Raw genomic sequence first — 25,860 nt, forward strand, 5'->3', positions numbered from 1 at the left:
GACAACATGTAACGTTCGGTCACGGAGTTCCAGAACCCCATGACGTCACCGGTTTGTAGCAAAGAAAATGACCCGTAATCACTCGAATAATCCGCCCTTCAGGCAGATCTGACCGTAAATATCATATAATCCCGCCCCCCTAAAGCCGCAGGCTTTTAAAACAGATGTTTGATGAGTACCGTTGTCAGGGGTTATGGGGAGAAGGCAGGAGAATGGGGTTAGGAGGTAGGGAGAGATAGATCAGCCATGATTGAATGGCGGAGTAGATGTGGTGGACCAAATGGCCTAATTCTGCTTCTATCACTTAAGACCTTCCAGAACCTGTTATTGAAGAGAGACACAAAATATTGGAGTAACTCAGCGGGAAAGGCAGCATCTCTGGTGAGAAGGAATTGGTGACGTTTTGGGTTGAGACCCTTCTTCAGACTGAGAATCTGGGGAGAGGAAAACTAGAGATACCGTTGTGATCATAGTATTGAATTCCATTCCTGTGCCTTTTGCCCCTTTAATATTTTGCCAAAACTTCCCCCAAAGCTTATTTTATTTTTTTGTTCTACATCTTTGGTGAACCGAGTTACTCCAACATCTTGTGTCTATCTTTCATATCATATCATATCATATATATACAGCCGGAAACAGGCCTTTTCGGCCCACCAAGTCCGTGCCGCCCAGCGATCCCCGTACATTAACACTATCCTACACCCACTAGGGACAATTTTTACATTTACCCAGCCAATTAACCTACATACCTGTACGTCTTTGGAGTGTGGGAGGAAACCGAAGATCTCGGAGAAAACCCACGCAGGTCACGGGGAGAACGTACAAACTCCTTACAGTGCAGCACCCATAGTCAGGATCGAACCTGAGTCTCCGACGCTGCATTCGCTGTAAAGCAGCAACTCTACCGCTGCGCTACCCCACAGTTTAAAACATTTTTTTTTCATGCAATGTGAACATCAATGGCAAGCCAACACTTTTTTTGTCCATCCTGCATTTTTATGAACTGTGGAGACAGTTCAAAGTCAACCAGATTGGTGAGTCTAGACTCACACATGGTCCAGACCGGGTAAGGGCAAAAGATCCTGAAGGTCATTAGTGAACCAGATGCATTTGTTTTTATGCAGACTAGATCATGGTAATCATTACTAGCTTCTTGAAAGAAAATCCAGATTCCACATCTGCCATGATGGCATTTGAACGTGTCTCTGAATCAATAGTAAAGAACGCTGCCTACTTGCCCTGTAATTTAACCACGGATAATGGATCTTTGACCCGAACCATCGATTCTGTTTCTCTCTCCACAGATGCTGCCTGACCCGCTGAGTGTTTGTAGAATTTTATGGGGTTTGTTTTGTTGACTTAACCAGTATGCTTACTGCCATAACCGGGTTAATACTTCCATTGCATATGTGCTGTGGTTAATCTTTAACTTTCTGACCTTTTCCTCCTTTCAGGCTACTGCTTTCTCTCCTAATTTAATTTTTATGGCTGGTATCATTACTCAGGTCGAATTTGATGGTGTTTTTTTGTGTTTATCCTCACTATTTAATAAGGACCAGGATATTATCAGATTAACAGAGGCTGAGGTTACCAACATAAGTGCCATTTCACTTTTTTTCAATTTTTTCTTCTTACCTCTATAAGTATTTACAGCCACTCTGTAAGAGCTGGGTATTACAGAAATGTTGATAATACTGAATTATTCTTCCTAAGTCAAATGCATTTATAATTAAATTTAGGCTTTAGTATTCTCAACCCAAAGCGTGTCAATTCAGGAGCATGCTTTCGAGAATGGTAACATCAGTAAAAGACCTAAGTACAATTGTTTGTTCAAATCTTTGTGTTTTTGCCAGTGGGATCAAGCTTTCGTACTTGTACTTAACAATGTTTGCAATCCTTAGAAAATGAGGTGAAAATGCACAAATGCATTCTCACCAAGCAGTTAGATGACGAGGAGAGATTCAAAATCTGTCTGGACCCAAGTCCCATAGATTATTGTTTAAGATGGTCCCCTGTCCCACCCAGCTTCTATGTGCTGTCTTAATACTGCAACACTGTATTCAGGTGTACATGGTACATGGATAGTGTTGGAAGGAACTGCAGATGCTGGTTTACACTGAAGATAGACACAAAATGCTGGAGTAACTCAGCAGGACAGTCAACGTCTCTGGATAGAAGGAATGGGTGACGTTTCGAAAGGTCTGGACCCGAAACGCCATCCATCCCTTCTATCCAGAGATGCTGCCTGACCTGCTGAGTTATTCCAGCATTTTGTGTCTATCTTTGGTACATGGATAGGACGGGTTCAGAGGGATTTAGGCCAAACACAGGTAGGTGGGCCTAGTGTAGATGGGGCATGTTGATTGGCATAGGCAAGTTGTGCCGAAGGGCCTGTTTCCACGCTGTATGACTCTATGGCAGATGTATGAATTGTCAGCAGCCTTCTATATCTTGCTAAGATGACAGGCTTTCACATATAAACTTAACAAGTGCCCACAGATATTCAGCAATAGAGGGCAGAGCCCAATGGGCGATGCCAGTAAGATTAAACGATAGAACCCCACTTTTTAAAAAGGGAGGGAGAGAGAAAACAGGGAATTATAGACCAGTTAGCCTAACATCGGTAGTGGGGAAAATGCTAGAGTCAGTTATTAAAGATGTGATAGCATTACATTTGGAAAGTGGTGAAATCATCGGACAAAGTCAGCATGGATTTACCAAAGGCAAATCATGTCTGACGAATCTTATAGAATTTTTCGAGGATGTAACTAGTAGAGTGGATAAGGGAGAACCAGTCGATGTGTTATATCTGGACTTTCAGAAGGCCTTCGACAAGGTCCCACATAGGAGATTGGTGTACAAACTTAAAGCACACGGTATTGAGGGTTCAGTGTTGAGGTGGATAGAAAATTGGTTGACGGACAGGAAGCAAAGAGTAGGAATAAACGGGTCCTTTTCGGAATGGCAGGCAGTGACTAGTGGGGTACCGCAAGGCTCAGTGCTGGGACCCCAGCTATTTACAGTGTATATTAATGATTTGGACGAGGGAATTGAATGCAACATCTCTAAGTTTGCGGATGACACGAAGCTGGGTGGCAGTGTTAGCTGCGAGGAGGATGCTAGGAGGCTGCAGAGTGACTTGGATAGATTAGGCGAGTGGGCAAATGCATGGCAGATGCAATATAATGTGGATAAATGTGAGGTTATCCACTTTGGCGGCAAGAACAGGAAAGCAGAGTATTACCTGAATGGTGACCGATTGGGAGAAGGGGAGATGCAACGTGACCTGGGTGTCATGGTGCACCAGTCATTGAAAGCAAGCATGCAGGTGCAGCAGGCAGTGAAGAAAGCGAATGGTATGTTGGCATTCATAGCAAGAGGATTTGAGTTTAGGAGCAGGGAGGTTCTGCTGCAGTTGTACAGGGCCTTGGTGAGACCGCACCTGGAGTATTGTGTGCAGTTTTGGTCTCCTAACCTGAGGAAAGACGTTCTTGCCTTAGAGGGAGTACAGAGAAGGTTCACCAGATTGATCCCTGGGATGGCGGGACTTACATATGAGGAACGACTGGATAGACTGGGCTTGTACTCGCTGGAATTTAGAAGACTGAGGGGGGATCTTATAGAAACATATAAAATTCTTAAGGGGTTGGAGAGGCTAGATGCGGGAAGATTGTTCCCGATGTTGGGGAAGTCCAGAACCAGGGGTCACAGCTTAAGGATAAGGGGGAAGTCTTTTAGGACCGAGATGAGAAAACATTTCTTCACACAGAGAGTGGTGAGTCTGTGGAATTCTCTGCCACAGAAGGTAGTTGAGGCCAGTTCATTGGCTATATTTAAGAGGGAGTTAGATGTGGCCCTTTTTGCTAAAGGGATCAGGGGGTATGGAGAGAAGGCAGGTACAGGCTACTGAGCTGGATGATCAGCCATGATCATATTGAATGGCGGTGCAGGCTCGAAGGGCCGAATGGCCTACTCCTGCACCTATTTTCTATGTTTCTAAAGGGATACAAAGTGCTGGAGCACCTCAGCAGGTCAGGCAGCATCTCCGGAGAACATGGATGGGTAATGTTTGGTGTCTCAACCCAAAACATCACCTATCCATGTTCACCAGAGATGCTGGCTGACCTGCTGAGTTACCCTGTGTATTAATCAGCATCTGCAATTCCTTGTTTCTACAGTACCAAGAATTAGCCTGATTATGAGTCTCACTCTGGTGCTTTATTGTCACATGAACCGAGGTACAGGGACATTCATTTTTGTATATCGTTCAGTACAAGTATCACTATACATAAGCACTTCAATGGTGATACTTGTACGTAGCTGTATACGAAAATGAATTACATTCCAACCTGGGGTCACGCTTATGATATTTTAATATTTTTTGTTAAAGGCTTGATTTAAAAAAAATACTGATGCTTCTTGGCGAGTGATTAAAGTGTGGCGGCAGAGAGTGAAGCTGTCAAAGGCTCACGGTTTAACTCCTTCCTCGACACGCCACACTGTCCCTACAGTCAGGATTTTCTGCAGCAGACCGAGAGGAGTAGGCAGCAGCACTTCAACCAGGAATTGAGCTTCCGCCTTTGTTTGACATTCATTTCCTGTCCCAGCTGCTTCCCCAATGAATAATCCATAAGGCAGGCTGGCGAAGAGAAACAAGAGGCAGCTGGGGGAGACAGCGCCCTCCCCCTATCACTTTTCCTTTTGTTCATTTACTCAGCAGAGCTGGGAGTCAATCACAGCCTTCCAGTGAACTGTGACACCCCACCACCCACCCCAACTGCTTGAAGAAACACTGCATTGGATACCAAGCCAGTCTCTTGGTTGCTGGTTGTCCAGAATTAAGGGCGGCTCAGTCAGTCTGGGTGGGGGACACACACACACATTCGGCTGGCTTTTATTGTAGCAGAAAGGGCAGCATTGGACAGCTCCTGGGTTCCGGATTTCTGAATGAGAGGCAGAAACGTGCGAGTGATACTTGTATCAATCTTTGCTCCACCGGCGTGAAGGGGACGCGAGTGTGTGTGCTCGGCTCCTTGTGACTGGATGCTGTCAGCTTTCCTCGGCTCCTCTGCATCCTACACGGGCAGCCAAAGGGAGAGGCAACAGCCCAGGGGCGGGAGGGAGGGAGGGAGCAAGAGCACCAATAATCAATCGGCGCAGCGCAACGGGCTGGATGAGAGGCAAGGCACGGTAAGGATGCTGAATAAATGGACCTCTCCTGGATCTAAAGCGGGCGGTGGATTACTGAGATGGGGGTGGGTGGGTGGGTGATTTCTGCAGGAGGGGGCAGTGGGCTGATTACAGTTGTGATGCAGATTTTCTCTCTCTCTCTCTCTCTCTCTCTCTCTCTCTGTGTGTGTGTCTTTCTGGTTAACAATTAGGTCTTGTGAGGATGAGAGGGGTGTGACGGGCTGGGGAGATGCGTGAAGCAGCCGGTGCTAATCCCCGCTCCTCCTAGAGAACAAGCATTGTCTGCCGGGGGAGGAGGAGGAGGAGGAGGAGGAGGAGGGAGAAGGGAAGACGGACGTGATTGAGATGAGCCTGCTGAAGCCAAGTGGGCTGAAAGCCCCCGGACGGGTCAACAAGCACTCCAGCCCAGTGGGCCGAGGCACTGCAGCGGCCGCCGGACCCAAGGAAGGTAAGAGGCCGAGCGTAGACCCCCCCCCCCCCGGAGAAACCCCGCTGCCTTTGGTAGAGAAAATGAGAATGGGTTCCCAGTGGCTGCCTTCTCCCAGCATAATAACATGGTGACTGTGGGCTAAGAGTTACGCAAAAAGCGCCCTCCACACAAATTCTTTGTCTGCGTTGTTTTTCCTCCCCCCCCCTCCGCCCCCTCCGCCCCCTCCGCCCCCGTCCTGGGGACCGGCATCAAATCTGACGCCTTCATAATGCACAAAGCACCTTGGCGCTATTGTGAGGCAAATGCACACGGGGCTGGGAACCCTGTCTGTCACTTGAACTCCCGAGTTATTTATTTCTGACATTAACCCGCCTATTATGATGTGGCTCGGTATCAAATTGAGCTCAACTGATGCCATGCCTTTGAAGATTTTTGCTACTTTAAATACGTTGTTATCAATAAATGCGTTGTTATCAATAATTGAGCAGTGGCATATTCTGCAACTTTCAAGACGCTGACAATTTTGCGATTTCCTAATCGTATTTTTTTGGGGGGATTAAAAGTACCTTTGAGAAGGCAAGATAAAGAATCTTGTCCCCCCCCATCCCCAATCAGCCTGTCCCTGAAATGTGCTGTACCATCAGACTGATGACAGGTGGATTTCATTCAATGAAATGTAGATGTTTGTAAAATGGACGAATTTACTCTTTGGTGGTTGAAATTAGGAGCCTGTGCCAAGATTAACTGTGATGCAGAAAAACAGTGGAATGATCTAGGTTAATAAGGAAATATACATGTATTTCTCTTGTGTTCCTGACCTGGACCACGGAATGTGCTGTCATCTCCCATGACTGTCATCATCTATCCCTGGAATATTGGTCTGGAATGTCCCTTGTGCCGCTCACCACCCATGTTGACTCCTGATCATCCCACCAAATGTGCTCTTGTCTTGAGTAGTGGATTCCCCAGGCATTCCCAGTGCAAGCTGCCTCCGAGCTGACCAGCAAAACTCAATGGAAGAAGAGCATTCACAAGTATAGTCGTAGAGGAAGACAGACCAGAAACAGCCCCTTTGGCCCACTGAGTCCACACCAACCATCAACCACCCATGTAACTTGGATCCCATTTTTTTCGCCTGCAACCTTCGCAATATGAATATTGATTTCTCTAACTTCAATTAACCCTTGCATACCCTATCTCTCCCCCCCAACCCAAGTCACTGTACTAGTTTCATTGTTGTCCTGTTGAGTTTCACCGTCTGTGTAACTCATTATCACCTATCCCACAGCCAACAATGGACCATTTTGGGCTCCACCTTTCCTTGCTTTTTGCATATAATTCATTCATTTGTCCTATGTACCTTCTATATCTCTCATTTCCCTTTCCCCTGACTCTCAGTGTGAAGAAGGATCTCGACCTGAAATGTTACCTATTCCTTTTCTCCAGAGATGCTGCCTGACCCACTGAGTTACTCCAGCTTTTTGTGTCTATCAGCCATTTTTAATTCTCTCCCCCCTAATCCCCCAACCCCCACTCCCTCGACCCCATTCCCTTAAACTACCCTCAGATTCTAGCACTCACCAACAGACCCCAGGGCCATTTACAATGGTTGTACAACCTACTGCCATGCAGATCTTCAAGATGTGGGAGGAAACTGCAGCACCCTGAGGAAACCCAGGCAATAACAAAGGGAACATGCAAACTCCACACAGACAGCGCCCAAGATCAGGAGTGACCAGGATATTTGGTGCTGTAAGGCAGTGGCTGAACTAACTCTGCTACTGCACTGCCTTTCAAAAACAATCAAAACCTATAAAAAATTAAATATGCCATTAAAACATGGAAAATGTTTTAATAGCGTGTTTAATTGTTCTGATTTGAGTCAAAATAGTTACACAATAAAAACAACCTTCTATTAAATTCAACTATTGCATTCAAGGTGACTGTGATATCATTGTCCAAACCCTCATCACCCTTCTCAACTTGCCTGCAACCTTTAGCACACTTGACCACACCATTTTCCCCCATCATCTTTCCAAGTCTGATCTATAATAGTATATTTAATTGTTACATTTTGGGTCCATATATCAGTTACCATGGCTTCTGTTCCCACTTATTCCATGTTACCTGTGGTGGTCCTTCAAGAATCTATTTCTATTTCTTATTTGCATGCTGCCCTTTGACAATAGCAAGAATGGTCTGAAGAAGGGTCTTGACCCGAAATGTCACCCATTCATTCTATCCAGAGATACTGTCTATCCCGCTGAGTTACTCCAGCATTTTGTGTTTATCTTTGGTCCAAAGCACATCAAGTTCCACTAACAAGACCCAGCTCCACCTCCTCATCACCTCTCTTGCCCCTTCCAATCTCAGGCAGGTTGGACTGGATGAATAGAAACTTCCCCCAATCAAATATTAAAGTTATTGTTTTGGATCTCTGTTTTATAAACCACCAACTCCATCCCTCTCAGTGGCAAGTCTTGACGATGACCAGATTATCAGAGATCTGCATCATCATTAATACCAAAGATACTAGAGGAACAAGATGGACCACTCCGTTGAAGTCGCCTATACTGAAGTGTAGTATGCAAAGGAGCGGAATGTCCGCCATTTTAGTAAGCAAAACCCGCCTCTCGCAGTGTAATCAATGTTTTGGGGGAACAGTATGTGTGAAGATACCATCAAAATGCAGAATATATCTCATCTATCAATTCACAGATTTTTGTTATTTTGCTTTTTAAATGTTTCTGCAAGTTTCTGCCTACTAAAATGGCGCCATGACATACTACGGTTTTCAGGGTCGAGTGGTCTATCTTGCTCTGCTCGATTATCTTTGATTAAGACTGCGTTGCTGATGAAACCCTCTCCTATACCTTTGGTACTATTGGCTCGATTATTCTGCAGCTCTCTTGGCCACATAATGATATTGGCTGTAATCTAACTCTTGCCAAATCCAGCTCACCGCATACTTCTTCTTGGTACTTAGTAGCTCCCAAATTTAAAATGGTCATCCTTGCTATCCCTCCACAGCCCTGCCCTTACACAGCCTTGCACATCTCTGCAAGCTTCTATATCTCCACAACCTCCACAAGGTATCTACACTTGTGCAACTTGGCTTTTATGGGATCGCCCAACTATAGCTATTATCCATGTGGCAGATACATCTTTTGCTGCTCAGGCTTTAGGGTCTGAAATTAACCTCTTCCTCTCTCAACTCACTGCTCCCTTTAGAACCTCACCTGCCCTCGTTTTAGCTTGTGTGAGTCTGTGTTGAATATTTCTCCTGTGAAACCCTGAGATATTTCACTGCGCTAAATCCTCTCTCACTATACATGCTGTTGAGGTAAGAACTGAACACATACCCCTCTGGGCCCCACCAGTTAGTTGGCTTGCCAACAGAGGAGACCACTTGGGTAGTGTGCTCCAGACAAGAGGGCCAACAAGAGCAGATGGCAAGTGATCTTTCTCAGACCGCTGCTCGACGGAGGCCTGTAATTTGGATTGGTTCCGCAATCAGAAAATCCCATTCCAGGTACTGTCGCACATGGCCCTGTCGTGAACTGATGCAGCAATGGCAGATATGAGATCCTTCAGATGACACCTCAAGCTGAGGCCCTATCTGTTCTCCGAAACTGATATGAAACATTTAACAGAAGACTCCCATAGCTATTTAGACTACACTTCTTCCCACCCTGCTTCCTGTAAAGACTCTATCCCCTACTCCCAATTCCTCCGTCTACGCCGCATCTGCATCCAGGATGAGCTTTTCCATACCAGGTCATCGGAATTGTCCTCATTCTTTGGGGAAGGGGGTTCCCCTCTTCCATTATAGATGAGGGTCTCCTTGATAACTCACAGCTGCAGTCTTGCTCCCCCTCCCCCCCATTTGTAACAAGGACAGAGTCCCCCTTGTCCTCACCTTCCACCCCATCAGCCATTGCTTGCAGCATATAATCCTCCAACATTTTTGCCACCTCCAACGGGATCCCACTACTGGCCACATCTTCCCATCTCCACACCTTTCTGCTTTCCGCAGAGACTGGTCAACTCGTCCCTTCCCATCCAAACCACCCCCTCCCCAGGTACCTCCCCTCTCGACTCCATCCAAGGACCCAAACAGTTTTTTCAGGTGAGGCAGAGGCTCACTTGCACCTCCTCCAACCTCAACTACTGTATTCACTGTTCCCAATGTCAACTCCTGTATATTGGCGAGACCAAGCGCAGGCTCGGCGATCATTTCGCTGAACACCTCCGCACAGTCCGCCTTAACCTACCTGATCTCCCAGTTGCTCAGCACTTTAACTCCCCCTCCCATTCCCAATCTGACCTTTCTGTCCTGGGCCTCCTCCATTGTCAGAGTGAGGCCCAGCGCAAATTGGAGGAACAGCACCTCATATTTTGCTTGGCTAGCTTACACCCCAGTGGTATGAACATTGACTTCTCTAACTTCAAATGGCCCTTGCTTTCCCTCTCTCTCCATCCCCTCCCCCTTCCCAGTCCTCCCACCAGTCTTACTGTCTCCGACTACATTCTATCTCTGTCCCGTCCACCCCCCTGACATCAGTCTGAAGAAGGGTCTCGACCCGAAACGTCACCCATTCCTTCTCCCCAGAAATGCTACCAGTCCCGCTGAATTACTCCAGCATTTTGTGTCAAACAGAAGTACTTGACTGACAATAAATTGCTTTGGGAGATTGGAGAGATGTAATATCTCAAGAGAGAAAGGCAAAGTTCCCAGAGTTGAATAATTATAGTTTTGAAGAAAGATTGGCTAGAGTGGTATTTTTTTTTACTCAGGAGGCTGAGGGAGTTTTAATCATTCAGTGTAAAGGTACAGGAAGTCAGAAAGGGCCTATTTCTCTTGATGGGTGGATTAATATGGAAAGAGTGTAGAATAGTAGGAATATGTGGAAGGTTTAGAGGGGAGCTGAGGAATATTTGTTTGAGAGCTGTTGGAATTTGGAACTTGCTGTCTGCAAAAATGCTAGTGGCAGAAGCTCTCATTGAAAAGATCCAGATGCTATTGTCACCTAATGTACAGTAAGATGACAAATAGGAAGCAGCAGCATCCTAAACAGGTCACTGTTAGTCAGCATGGGTTGTATGGCCTTCTGTGCAGTCATTTTCTGCATTACCAATGCTGTTGCTTAACATCTTCCAGGGTTCAGTAAGACTCTGGTAACATCTCTACCGGCTTTGGTTCTGTGTGAGATTTCACTCGGAATGATTTAGAGGGTGGGGAGGCATTGAGAGGAGAGATTTCTTTGTCTACTGATATACCGAAATCACACTTAAGTATTGGACAGTATCGGAGGCTTAGCACAGAAGGTGTGAGATGCTGAGAGAGGGAGGAGGGGTGGGTCCCAATTGGTATTACATCAGACCACAGCTGTACAGTCTATTAGGCACAGAGTAGAGCTTTTGTGTTTGCTGCGGTGTGGTGTGTCTCAGAATATCTTTATTTTCATGAATGGCTTGTTGAAGACCGCTTCAAGACTGAGTCTGACAATGTTAATCCTTATGCAAACCAAATGTGTGAACTTGGCCAGTATAACATTGTCGAGTGAGTTTCCCCATTGTGATACTTCCTGAAAAAACACAATCAAGTTTGTAAGACACGACCTTCCCATTCCATATCAGTATCCAGGCTTCAGAAGTGCACTGTCTGTATGGTGCTGTTGGAAATCCTGAGAAAGATGTTGGGCGTGCTTTATTAAAAGTATATTATAGTTTTCTATTATAAAATTTATTATAAAGCCTTTTTTTCTTTATGTCTTTCTCTCTCTTTTTAAACATATGATCATCTTTCCACCTTATTTAAACTGCCTCATCGAACAGATCCTACTAATCCATTCTCCTTCACGCTCACCAACCTTCACCTTTTTGTTATAATTAGCACAATCATTAAACATGTTTCAGGCATTCGCAATTTTAATTACAGACAAAGCCATAATGAATTATAATATTGAAATTTGGTCTGGATGAGGTGTTTAAAATGCTCAAAGCATCTGGCAGGATAAATACCAAGAAATTATTTGTTTCTGATATAGAAACCAAAAGGATATAATCTCAAAGTTTATATAGACCATTCAGAAAGGGAAGTGAAGAGCACATTTTTAACAATTAGCAATCTAAGAATTTCTCCTCTGAAAGCCATAACGAGCCACTCTCCTCTGTTGCCATAACGTCAACATTGAATAGGACCTTTATGTAATGAGTATCAAGGGATATGGGGCTGCATGAGGTAAACAGAATTGAGGTGTAGTGGAACTATGATTTGCAATCTTGTGAGGCTGTTGATACTGGCATTTTGATTTGGAAACTATACTTTGACCTTAAAAGTAATTAAAATCTCCAGAAAGCTGGCAGGCCTTGCTGGCTGGTTTAGGTTTATTATAGTCGTGTATATTGAGGAACAATGAAAAGCTTTGTTTTGCATGCTATCCAATCAAATCAGATAATCTTATACATACCTGTAAATACAATCAAGCCAAACTCAACTACAATAGGTAGAGCAAAGGGAAAGATACAAAGTGCAGAATATAATTCTCAGCAGTACAGAGCAATACGGTACCGAACAGTCCAGAAACAAAGTCCAATGTCCGCATTGATGTAGAGAAGAATTGGATTGTATCCTCATTTATGGATTATCCATTTTCTGGAAGGGTTGGCTGGTGTTCTTCACTTGGTCAATCTGGAAGTTCAGGAACCCTTGACCAGTTACCTCATTTGATTCGATATCTCAATTCGACAGCAGTTATAATCCTCAAAGCACTCCAATTCCCCCCTTTTCTACACAATTCTTGCAATGATCTGGTGACATCATCGTGTGTTTCAACAGGTTTTATATAAATAATATAAAATTCACACCACTGCTGACAACTGCTGTTTTCATCTTCATATGTTGACGTGTTCAACTTTCTGAAATGTCTTTGTTTTTAAGAATATGTAGAAATTCAACTTTTGCACATTTTTAGACTTTCAAAATATTTTAACATGCATATCACAAAGATGCTTTTAAAAGCCCCATGTCCAAACTCCTCACATACTCAAATTTGTTATGAACCCTCTTCTTATAAAGGTTCCAGGATGGCTGGAATTTCCTTTTACAGGAGGTAAAGATGGAAAATCTCCCTCCAAATTTAAACTGTCCACTTCAATTATTGCCATTGTGATATAAAATGCTCTACAAACTTAAAGCTGTAGCGTGATCCGGACCTAGCTAATTTGATTGTCTAAACTCCATTAACATTAAGGAAAGCTTAAAGTAAAACAGTACTGTACTTTCAAATGTTGGTTTTGAATTATTCCAACTACTTGCCACTTTAATGGTCTCGGCTTGATTCACTTGTTGGACTAACCATGAAAGATACCTTAGCCGGTAAGCAGCTGTTAGTTCTGGTTTAAGATTGAATGTGCAGCTGTTGCAGCGGAGAGCCAGTCGGTTTGTAACTGAATCAATCCAGACCAATGAACAAATACACTATCTAAGACCCTGGAGTTCATTGTGCCATGTCAAAATGTACTTGGTACAATATCAGGGTTGAATGAAGGCAGTAATTCTTCCAGTTTAATTTTTTTTAAAATCGTCATTCAGAAAGTAAGTGGGCTATGACCTCCATTAAACTGATAGAGAAAGGGCTTTGCGAGGAGTACACTTATCATTCAGACTAGAACAGGCCAACAGTCATTTCCGCTACACTTGTTTTTTGATTCATGTTCCAGCCTGTGTCTGTACCATTATGGGTTCCAAAGACTCGGAATGAATCACTGAGCTGAAGCCCTTCACCCATGCCATGGACAATGAATCAACCAAAAACAAGTCTGTCTTGTTCTCTTTAAGAATCATCTATTATTGGCCTAAGTTTCCCTCCAATGCAACTCGTGGATGACCAGCAATACTTCCCCCAAAGGAAAAGGTGTTTATCAATAAACTGTATGAATTATTAGGATTTTGCTTTGTGTTCGACTATGTTCAGAACGAAAGAGTAGTCCTATGATCGTTGTATGTCCTTCTAAAATCCCTCATTATACTCTGGCGCACTGAATAACATTGTAGTGGAGGTCAATACTAGGAACAAAACATCACTGTGTCAGGTTTAATGTGATCTGTCCATTGTATCTCAAATCGGTTAAAATGGGAAACACCATAGTTTAGTACAAGTGAAGGGCGCTCTTTTAGAAAGGAGGTGAGGAGGAACTTCTTTGGTCAGAGGGTAGTTAATCTGTGGAACAGAGGGCCGTGGAGGCCAAGTCAGTGGATATTTTGAAGACGGAGATAGACAAATTCTTGATTACAACGGGTGTCAAGGGTTATGGGGAGAAGGCAGGAAAATGGGACGAGAAGGCAGTGATTAGCCATGATTGAATGGCGGAGTAGACTCGATGGGCCGAATGGCCTAATTCTACTCCTATATCTTGTGAATCAAGCGTTCGTGAAGTTTGCAAGGTGCATGTAATGTCTGCTGTCACGTATGGCAACTCCACCATAATAATACATTCAGAGGCGCTGCACAGAAATGTTATCAAAAAGAACTGAAGTCACAGAAGGCCAGCGAACTGAATGTTTGCTCAAAAAGTTAGGCCTTAAGGTGTGAAAGAATGATTTAGGGATGAAGCTCTTCAGAGAGTCCTCACAGCTACATGAACGGCCATTAAAGGAGGTGTAAGTTACATAAGGTGCCAAAAAGCTAAAGCCCGAGGCACTTGGATGACCTGAAGGCTGGAGGGCTGGAAAATGGATCATTAAAGATGAGGCCACGGGGAAAACTTGACAAAAAGGAATAGTTGTTGCTGGTTTTCATGACATTTATATACACATTGCTTAAGAAAAACAGTTCACCAACATAGTTCATTTGGAGAATCATCAGTGTGAGGGATGTACAGCTGGAGAATGAAGAATTGTCATGATTATATTCTGAGGCTGGTGTTTCTGAGTGTGTGTTGCCAGCCAGTTATGTTCATCAAGAGTTGGGCCTTCTATGCTTCCACCAAACGCCATCAGTTTAGTGTGGCTTGATGCCGGGTTAAACCCCCTGAAGTCTGTACAAATAATACATTTGAGCAGAAACTCAGAAGACCATCCCCAATGTTACTACATACTTTACATTTGGCCTTTGAGCCATTTTCATGGTCCATCTGGGCACTGGGGTTACTGCCTCACCATGAGCTCATACCTTCCAGAGACCTAATCTTATTCTATCCTCATCTCTTGCATCTGGCTGAGAGTAGTCTTTCATCTACCTGATGCTGTTCTTATGCATGAACACATGAATTAGCCAGCTCCACCACTTAATAGGATCCTGGTTAATTATTGTAACTTCAACTCTGGATTCCCATTTACCCATGGTAACCTTTCGTCCCCTGGTTGATCCATAATCTGTCTACCTCTCCCTTAAAAATGCTTCTGTCCTGCACTCCCACACCCTAACCCCACCCCACCCCCATGAAGAAGAACCGTCCAAAGATTCACGATTCTCTGAGAAGAAACAAAATTGTCCCATCGCCGTCTTTAACCAGTGACCCATATTTTTTAGCAGTGACCATCGTTCTAAATTCTGCCGGATGAGAAAATATCCTCTCCACAGTATTTTATTTGCTCTATTTAGGTCTTCTTTCACTCTTCCTAACTCAGGAGAAATAATCCGAGTCTGTCCAATCTTTCCTCTTGGGACAACCCACCATTCTATGCACGAGTCCAGTAAACTATCAAATTGATCAACATGTAGATCCTTCAGTGCCCGTTCTATGGAAAGTGTGTGAGCTTCCCTGCTAAACGTTGTCCCACCATTCCTTCTTCACCCTGCTCCCATCCAGCCAGAAGGCACAGAAGCTTGAAAGTGTTCAGCACCAGATTCAGGAGCGGCTTCTTCCCCTCTGTTATCAGGCTTCTGAGCAATCCTTCCATGAGCTAGGGAACTGCCCGATTCACCTCTACCCCATTGCGGACATTGGACTTTGTCTAAGGAACAATGCTGAGAACTATATTCTCCACTCTGTATCTTCCCCTTTGATCTCTCTATCGTACATTTGACTTCATTATATTTACGTATGGTTTTATCTGATCTGATTGGACAGTATACAAAACAAAGCTTTTCACTGTGCATTTGTACACATGACAGTACTAAACCTAAACCTTACATTTCTGATCAACTTCCAAAACATTAGCCTCTTTCCTGAAATATGGGGACCAATGTTATGCACGTGCTCCAGATATAGTCTCACCAATGTCATCAATAATTTAAACATAATCTCCTTTTCATAGTCAATTCTCCTTGCAATAAACAATAATATTCTATTAGTTTTCCTATTTACTTACTGGATCTGCATACTCGTCTGCTGTGAAACATTCACTCGGATACCCAGTTTCCTCTGTTTCTCAGAACTCTGCAATCTCTCACAATCAGATCATGTTATTTTTCACTTTTCCTGCTGGAATGGACCAGAATTCTCCACAGGTTTATTTTTAGTTTTAGAGATACAGCGTGGAAACAGGCCCTTCGGCCCACCGAGTCCGCACCGACCAGTGATCCCCACAGATTAACACTATCCTACACACACCAGGGACAATTTACATTCTCCCAAGCCAATTAACCTACAAACCTGTATGCCTTTGGAGTGTGGGAGGAAACTGTAGATCTTGGACAAAACCCATGCGGTCACGAGGAGAACGTACAAAATCCGTACAGACAGTAACCGTAGTTGGGATCGAACCCGGGTCTATGGCACTGTAAGCACTGTAAGGCAGCAACTCTACCGCTGAGCCACTGTGCTGCCCAAGATTCCACACGATTATCCTTTTACCACATTATTGCCAACTCACTTAATCCATCCATATCCTTCTGCATCCTCCTTGTATCCTCTTCATAATTTACCTTTCTACCTACCAGCAGATCAATGGTTAAACGATTCTCAATCATTCTGTGATGTTGTACTGGTTCGTGACAGATGAGTGATTTTGCAAAATCCCTTGGAACAACATAGCCCACAACACAAAACTTGCCACTCTATATAACAGGATGCTGCTGGTGTTTGTAGCCACACATGCCTCCTTCCATCCCATCGTAATTGGCATTGAAACCAACATGGTGTTGCAGATAAAGAGTTTACGCATTTCTCACATTGACATCGACCAAAGTAAGCTGGAACATGTACCTTCAATTTATAGTTTCAACCAAGAAGCTCCAATTAAGCATGACTGCTCAAACTCACCTATGCCCACGGTCCCAAACAGCAGAGCGTACAGGATCAACTCTCAGAGCACTCGAGTGTGCTGCACAGTTCAGTAGTTGGAGATCGGAGTCCGTGCCAATAATTCTCCATTGTGCCAACTTGGAGCTGCCAAGGCAGATCCAGCAGTTTGTTAATTGCTCCAGATTCCAGCATCTGCAGTCTCTCAGTTGCCTCCTGGGACAAATATTTTTAAGAATTTGAAGTGGATTGTCGCACAAAGAATGTCCTTTTGGATGACATGTGAAAGTTGACTGGAGATCTGTACACTGCATGATTTTAAAGTGTGAGTGTTTGCTATTCGTACCTCTCCCCACCTCTCCTCCTGCTCCACTTCCTTTTTGTCCAGCTTCGTGGAAAGGCCATTTGTAGTGGGTGAGGCCGCGATCTCCCTGAGGCTGAGATTGAGGCTGTTGCTGTGAAGGGCCTCTGTCCTTCAGTGGGTGAAAGGCAGGAGGTTCTGCAGGTTCTGTCAGCCGAGCTCTCTGCTGGGGAGCAATCGACGAGGCTCAGACCAACACACGCATCAGAGCCAGATCACAGCTCCCTCCCTTCCAGTCACCCAGCCACAACTACAGTAGAAAAGGAGAGAGGAGGGAAATATTGGGAAGCAGAGAAGCGGAGGGATGTGAAGGAAAGGAGAAAGATGAAGCCGTAAGAAAAGGGGAATAAGAAAGAGATGAAATAGTTGCATGATAGAAAGGTGGAGAATGCAAAGGGAAAGTAAATTGTCCCGACATTGAGAAGGAGAACAGCACAGGAAGAGGCCCTTCGGCCCACCGTGTCTGTGTCAACCATGATGTCAAACTACACTAATCCCACCTGCATACATGTAGCATATATCCCTCCATTCCTTGACCGTTCATTGACTGTCTAAATGCTTCTTAAATATTGCTGTTGTATCTGCTTCTCCCCTTACAGTGTGTTCCAGGCACCCACCACTCCGTTTTTTAAATATATTGCATTGTAAATCTCCATTAAACTTCCCTGCTGTCACTTTAAACCTATTCCCTCTAATATTTGACATTTACTACCTAAGAGACAGATTTTTACTATCTGTGCCTCACTTCATTTTATAAACCGCTATTAGGTCATCCTCTTGGCCTCTGATACTCCAGAGAAAATAATCCAAATTTGTTCAATCTCACTCTACAACTCAGACCTTCCAATCCAGGCAACAACTTTGTGGACCTCTCCTGCAGCCTCTCCAAAGCCTCCGCATCTTTCCTATGGTGTGATGACCAGAAATGCACTCTCGACTCCAAATGGAGTCTAACCTCAGTTTAATACGTGATCTCGACCAATAAAGGCAAGCATGCCATATGCCTTCTTTACCATACCATCTACTTGTGTTACTACCGTCAAGGAGCTATGGACTTAAACGAAATGAAAATCAAATAATAACTATTGCTTGAAATCTCAGCTGGTCGGGCAGCATCTGTGGAAAGAGAAACTGAGTTAATATTTCAGGTTGGAGACCCTTCATAATGGAGAAATCAAAGGTCTCCTCCATTGTCAGAGTGAGGCTAAAAGCAAATTGGAGAAACAGCATCACATATTTTGCTTGGACAGCTTACACCCCAGTGGTATGAATATTGATTTCTCTAACCTCAGGTAGCCCTGGCTACCCCTCTCTCTCTATCCCTCCCCCACCCAAGTCACACTAACCCCTCGTTTTCACCCAACAGCTAACAAAGGCATGTTTCCTTTATCATCGTTACTTTTATGCATATCTTTCATTCATTGTTCTTTATCTCTCTACATCATCGTCTATATCTCTCGACTCCCTTATCCCTAACCAGTCTGAAGAAGGGTCTTGACCCGAATCGTCACCCATTCCTCTCCAGAGATGCTACCTGTCCCACTGAGTTTCTTCAGCATTTTGTGTCTATCTTTGGTTTAAACCAGCATCTGCAGTTCCTTCCTACATACAAGGCCTCAATTCCTGAAATGCTCTTGCAGTACCTTTCTTTGCTGATTACCTACCTCATTTTTCCTTGTATGTGGCTGTCGGTTTGTTTAGGAATGCTGTATCTACATATTCGTTATTTTAAGACAGGTTTCCCAGTTTTTTGTTTGTTCCTCTGGTCAATTTGCTCAGTGAAGTTTATGCAATTTTCTCAGTGAAGTCAGCAATTTGGCACTCCAGTTACCACCCAGTTTGGTGTCAAAGGGCAGTGAGTGATTTGTGGCTTTTTCAGCATTTCCACTAGAGAAAATGTGTAGACAGATTCTGGGATGTTTTTCAAGTTTGAAGTGTCATGGAGTACACTTTGGCCCTTTGGCCGAACTTATCAATACTGATCATGATACCCATCTGTACTAATCCCATTTGCATATATTAGACCCGTATCTCTCTCCTCCCTTCCTATCCGAAAGCCTTTTTTAAATGTTGCGATTCTTTCTTCCTCCATCACCTCCTCTGGCAGTTTCTTCCATATTACCTACCACCATCTACATGGAAAACCCCACAGCGCAGATCTCCTTTAAATTTCACGGACTGCTCTGGATCACACTGCATTTGCTATTTTTCTGGCCACCAGGCCAAACCATCCCTATCTCCCTGCAGTCTCAAGCATTCCTCTGCAATGTCAAACGGACAGACAATTCTGTGCAGACGCAAGAGACTGCAGATGCTGGGAACTGCTGAAGAAACTCAGCAGATTGAGCGGTATCTGTGGAGAGAAAGAAACTATTGACAATTCCGGTCGAGAATCTACATCCGAACTGGGAGTGGAGAAGGAACATAGCCGATATAAAGAGGAGAGGAGAAGAGATGAGATAGGGTATTTCTTTGAAGAGCAGAAGCAGTAGGTATTGATTTATTATTGTTACATGTCTCATTTAAGGTGAAAGGGGAAAGATTTAATAGGAACCTGAGGGACAACTTTTTTTAGACAAAGGTCAGTAGGTATATGGAACGGAGCTTCCACAGGGGGCAGTTGAGCCAGGTATTATCACAACATTTAAAAAACGTTTGGTACGTGGATAGGATATGTTTAGTGTGATATTGGCCAAACGCAGGATGGCATGGGCAAGTTGGACTAAAGGGCCTGTTTCCACGCTGTATTGACTGTATGACTCTATGTATCGAGAAACTGTGGAAATATTGTTTCCTGTTATCCAGTGTTATCCAAGGTGACACAGTAATGTAGTGGTAGAGTTGCTGCCTGACAATTTAATTCTGACTATGGGTGCCATCTATACGGAGCTTGTATATTCTCCCTGTGACCACGTGGGACTTCTTTGGGTGCTCCAGTTTCCTCCCACATTCCAGAGATGTGGAGATTTGTAGGTGAACTGGCTTCTGTAAATTGCCCGAGTGTGTAGGATACAAAAGTGGGATAACAGAGAACTAGTGTGTGGGTTCACAAAATGCTGGAGTAACTCAGCAGGTCAGGCAGCATCTCAGGAGAGAAGGAATGGGCGACGTTTCGGGTCGAGACCCTTCTTCAGACTGAAGAAGGAATGGGCGACGTTTCGGGTCGAGACCCTTCTTCAGACTGAAGAAGGGTCTCGACCCGAAACGTCGCCCATTCCTTCTCTCCTGAGATGCTGCCTGACCTGCTGAGTTACTCCAGCATTTTGTGAATAAATACCGTCGATTTGTACCAGCATCTGCAGCTATTTTCTTACATTAGTGTATGGGTGATCATGGGTTGACGAGAATTTGGTGGGCCGAAGGGCCTGTATCTCAAAACTAAACTAAACCATACCCTGCATGAGTACATCAGGTAATGCAACCGAGAAAATTGAGTGCAGAATATTATATTGCAGCTACAAAGTAAGTCTAGGTTAAAAATATGCAATGAGGCAGATTGTAAGGGGTGGGTTTGGTTTGCATGATGGACTGGGCTGTATTCACAACTCTGCAATTTCTTGCAGTCCTGGGCAGAGCAGATGCCCAACCGAGCTGTGGTTCATCCTGATAGGATGCTTTCTATCATGCACCGGTAGAAATTGGTGAGCCGTTGAAGACGTGCCAAATTTCCTTGGCCTTCAGAGGAAGTGGAGGGGTTGCTATCCTTTCTTGGTTGTTGCTTCAATGCGGTTGAACCAGGACATGTTATTGATGATATTTACACCTAGAACCATGAAGTTCCCAATGACTTGCTCTTCAACGCCTTTGATACACACTGTTGGGGAAACCACAGAAAGGGAGCAGTGAGAGGGAGGTCTCACGGGACTCGTCGAGGAGATGACACATTGTCTTATTGTGTTCTCGGCCTGATATTTAATGGTTCATCTTAAAGCTCCCAATTGGCAGAAGGGTTAGAGTGGCTAAAGACCAGCAATGTTTCTTCTTTGACTTCTACCCTGGGTCACCCTACCATCTCCCCATCCCATGGAGCAAACATCCATCTCCCTGGCCCACTGATCACCCAATTATTGCCCCATCAGCCAGAAATGACCCAGATCTTCCACAAAATCACCAACCGCCTGACCCGACTATTTCCCCCCCTGCCCGCCCATCACCAATTGCTGCCAGATAACCCTGCCCATCGCCCATCTCTCTGATGGCCTACCCCACCTTCCCTTTCCCTAGACTGGCTCCTTTCCATGGTATAGTGCACGGGAAAGCCTTCCCTTCCTCAAAGCCAATCCAGAGGTAGCCAACGTCTTCTGAATTTCCAACCACTGGCCCTGTGGCCAAAACGATGTTTGTTAGCGATCACTTAGCTCATCTCTGCAAGCTGTTAAGAAATTCCAGGTCTGTCTGTTTTTTCCGATTATTGAAATAGGCAGATTTATACAGTTGTAAACCACCCAATGAGTGAATTAACTTCTTCAATCAAACGATGCAAAATATGCCATTTAAAGTTTTATATTTGGGTCCAGTTGATTGATACCATATTTGGATGGTGATGCTTTTGCTGCTAAGCTTACAATGAAAATGTAATGCTGCGATTTCCAAATTGGTTCTGTCCTCCCATTTGCTAAATATTTCACCCTGTAGGTTTGTAGACCGCCTTATCCATCCCTCGGCTCTTGCTAAACAAAATTAATTGTTATTTTGCTGCGTGTCCGCGCTTTCCCATTCTTTCCGGATGTGACTGTCTGGATAGATCAGATCAGTCGCACTAATCTGGAGTTTAAATGCAGGGCCAGTAGGTTGAAGATGGACTTGCCTACCAGGGGCGTGGAAGCTTTCTCCTGGAACATTTTGCTTGCAACACCGCAGAGGTTCTGCGTGCGTCGAGCCGTACCACCTCAGCCACACAACCTTGGGACGTGTCGCTCGATCAGACCCATTAATCACCACTTGCAGATAAAGTTTTTTTTTTCCCCATCCAAATGACAGGGACTCCTTTGAGACAGAAAGAAATATATTTATGGTGCCGGTTTGTGTTTGAAGGATTAAACTCTGAGGACAGGCCTGAAATTGTAATCAACTGGGTGTTTGTAAGGAAACGAGTGCTGGCTCCAGATTTAACAGTCACTGCTCCGCTGACTCCACGTTTTTTTGCACTGACTCTGTGCATTTGCTGAATGGAGATTGTGTGCGGAGTACCACGCCTCCTTTCTCTGTCGCCCTGGCAACCTGGCAGGAACATCGACGATAAAAGCACTTTCAGCTATGGTTTTGTCCTTGTCCTTCCATTCAGTCAATGTCCTTACTTCTGCAGTGGTCTCCACAGGTAGGATTACCTGTGCACTGTCCAGTACAAAATGCTCCCATTTAGCTGGGTTGATCTACCTGTCTCTTTGGTATTAAATATGATCGAGACCTATTGTGAGCCACTCATCATTCTAACACACCACAGTCCCTTCGCCTGTCGAGAAAGTAATATATTGAACAGATTTCATTTCGACAGGTTCCTGGATAGGGTGGTTTAGAGGGATATGGGCCAAAAGCAGGCAGGTGGAACTAGTGTAGATGGGGCATATTGATTGGCATGGGCAAGTTGGGCTGAAGAGCCTGTTCCCACGTTGTATGACTCTACCTGAAAGCAATAGAAAATGAGACTCAACTCAGGGTGAGCCTATTTTATCCATCTGTACGATATCCCTCTTGCTAGTTTTTAGCTGCAACATGCATTTTGAACTGTCTCCATTGTGAAGTTATCTGACAGACAGTTAGACCTGTGGTTGCTCAGCTGTGTACAAGTGGAAGTCTCAAAAGAAGCCACCCAGAGGAAGACCTCCAAAGCTCAGCCCAGTAAAATCATTGATCGTGTATTTTGGTATGTGGGAGGAAACCAGAGCATCTGGAGGAAGCCCATGTAGTGTCAGGGAGAGCATGCAAACCACACTAAGTCACTGGATCAGACCTGGGTTGCTGGAAATGTGAGGCAGTCGTTCTATTAGGGCAGTAGCTACACTGTAATTCTGGCTACTTGAACTTCTCCGATTTTAATTTCCTTCAATGCTGCCTGTGCTTCCTAAACCCCGAACTTCTGCTTCTAACATCTCCAACTCTCTCTCTTTCTTGACATGTGTAGAAATGAGAGATAAAATTTGAGAAAGTAGAGGAAGAGCCTGGCTTTATATTCTTGTATTTGCTGAAGCCACAGGAGACCATTTGGCCCATTGACTCTCTGGATACCCATCTGTTCGATGGTGCTACATATCATGGTGCTACCTTTGCCCTTCTGCGTTCGTATAACACCCCTTCTGGGTGGTTGGGACGTTGCCCAAGTTTATTATTCATTCTGTTGATCTATTATTCTTTTTTTTTTTTTTTTTTATAAATTTTTTTTAATAAATTTTTTTGAAAAGCATATATACAAATCGAAATTTAAAAAAAACACATTTGTTACAAAGTTCTTACATAGCTTCAATTTTTAAATTTTTGAAGAGAGAAAGTAAAAATAAAAATATAAAACTATAAACTAGGGAAGAGAGAGTAAGAGGGTTAAAAAAAAAAAAAAAGGATCTAACAATAAAAAATTAACGGGAGTAGATCCGGGAGACAAAAACCACAGCTGTACATCCAACCCCCCAACTCAAGTTTCAACTTTTTATTTAAATTTTTTTATTTTTTTTTATTTTAGTCCTGTGCCAAACCCATTTACTTTTCTAAAAATTCAATAAATGGAGACCATATTTTTAAAAATAACTCAGGTTTGTCGATTAAGGCAAACCTTATTTTTTCCAAATGCAGGGTCTCTGTCATTTCCATAGTCCACATTTTAATTGTGGGGGTTATTGGTTTTTTCCAAAATTTATTTTCTTAATCACCAAAATCATGATTCGCTGCCAACACAAACCATCCCCTTCATGATCATCAAAACATTTGACCTTTGGTCCTGAGCAAAGATTCTGGTGCTGTTTCCATCTCCATTGCATCGTATGGGAGGCGCATTCCCAATCTCGTTGTACCCCTGTACAATGACAATAAAGATATATTGTATTGTATGAGTAATGTTGTGGATTGGAGGTCTGGAAGTCACTTGAAGGAGCACCTGATGGCCTGATCTTTGCTGCCTGTGTTTTTTCAAAGCATTTTCACTTCCCACCTGGATCTTGGGGGACAACATTACATAAGGAATACGGACCCATGTAATGACAGCCAAGGATGCCTGCCACCCCAGCCATCTCTTTTCTCCATTTTACCTTCTGGGAGATATTACAATAGCTCGAATGACTGAAGAACAATTTTTTTCCCTACTGCCATCCGACCTCCGAAACAGTCTGGAGAAGGACCCCGTCCCGAAACGTTGTCCTTCCATTCCCTCCACAGGTGCTGCCTGACCTGCACAGTTCCTCCAGCACTTTGTTTTTCGCTCCTGAAACAATTATCTCTTTCACACCTCATTCCTGGAGGTGCTGCCATATTAACTCTGCCTCATTCATTTATTCCATGATTATAATCTCATATTCTGCACAGATTGTGCATTATAATCTTGCACCATTCTGCTGTTTTGCACTTGTCTGTGTATTTATTGCTATATTTATCTGTACCGTAGGACAGTACTGTTTACTCTGTAGGCTTCATGTGAACAAGGAATTCCATTGAACCCTGGTGCATATGACAATAAACTAATCTGAATCTGAATAGGCAGCATCCATAAACCTAACATTGGGCCCGGTTTATTTCCTTAAAAGGCTCAACACCTGGCTGCAGGATCAAACAAGAAACTGAGCTTCCATTGCAAAAAGGTCAATACCTTTGTGGCTGTTGCTATGGTGACAACCCAGGACCTTGAGCTCAATGATTTCCAGCCTTCAATGTTGTTTTATCACTGGAGGGGCTCCCAAGCTTTTAGGAAACAAGTACAGTTGGGATGAAGTTATTTTTGGTGTAGCTTGCACAGTGCTCTGATACACAGAGCCTTCCTGCTTTCTTGCATTTAGTTGACAGGCATTCAAAACATGTGAATGGATTCCACAATCAACTGCTTTCCTTTTGGGATGGCGATGTTTTTGAAAAGTATTTGTGTTCAATGGATTCTGAGCTGCTGACAACACTGCAGTGTTCAGGAAGACTGTCATATCTGAGCTCAAACGAGGTTTGTATGAGGGCCCTTAAACTGTCAAATGCATTGTTGCCACAGAGCGTAGTTTGACACAAGACACGGCCCTTAGTAGGAGTAGCAGCCTTAAAACAACAATCATTGTTCAAACTTCAAAGGCAATGTAGCGTCTGCTACAGTTTCCCTTTCTATAAGTGATTTGACATACTGTAAACCATCATTATTACAGACCTTTTAATCACAGATTTTGGTTATAGAGGATGGACCTGTCAACCTTCACGGCCAAGCTGGGCTGCCGCCACCACCCCAGTGGTCCACACCACTTCCATGGCCACTTCGAGGCAGGGCTGCCTCCACCAGCCCGCACCACCTCCCCAGTTGGTTCAGGCCAGGCTGCAGACATCACCTCCAGCCTGCACCGCCTCCATGGCCACATCCAGGCCGGGCTGCCGGCGCCACCTGGCTGCTTCCCGGCTGTGCCTGTCCCTGTTGCCAATGCCAACTCTTACCTGAACTTGGCCAATGACTCCATCGATCCTCGCCTCTCCCCCGGCCGCCAGCAGTGACTACACATAAAGACACGTTTTACACTTG

The 25,860-nt window shown here is 44.2% G+C and overlaps 1 protein-coding gene across 3 annotated transcripts in view; it reads left to right on the forward strand.

Moving 5' to 3' along the window:
• clip2 (CAP-GLY domain containing linker protein 2) overlaps positions 1-25,860 on the forward strand; it is a 107,622-nt gene that overhangs the window by 445 nt on the left and 81,317 nt on the right. Inside the window, exons 1-2 of one of the 3 annotated variants that reach the window (XM_078422474.1) lie at positions 5,142-5,190; positions 5,382-5,638. In XM_078422474.1, coding sequence (XP_078278600.1) covers positions 5,536-5,638 — 103 coding nt within the window. In that variant the 5' untranslated portion in view covers positions 5,142-5,190; positions 5,382-5,535. Of the gene's footprint in view, positions 1-5,141; positions 5,191-5,288; positions 5,639-25,860 lie in introns of those variants that run through there. The other 2 variants (XM_078422475.1, XM_078422477.1) reach the window with 2 other exon arrangements.

Source organism: Rhinoraja longicauda, chromosome 26 (assembly GCF_053455715.1).
Source record: "Rhinoraja longicauda isolate Sanriku21f chromosome 26, sRhiLon1.1, whole genome shotgun sequence".
In the NCBI taxonomy this organism is placed as follows: Eukaryota; Metazoa; Chordata; class Chondrichthyes; order Rajiformes; family Arhynchobatidae; genus Rhinoraja; species Rhinoraja longicauda.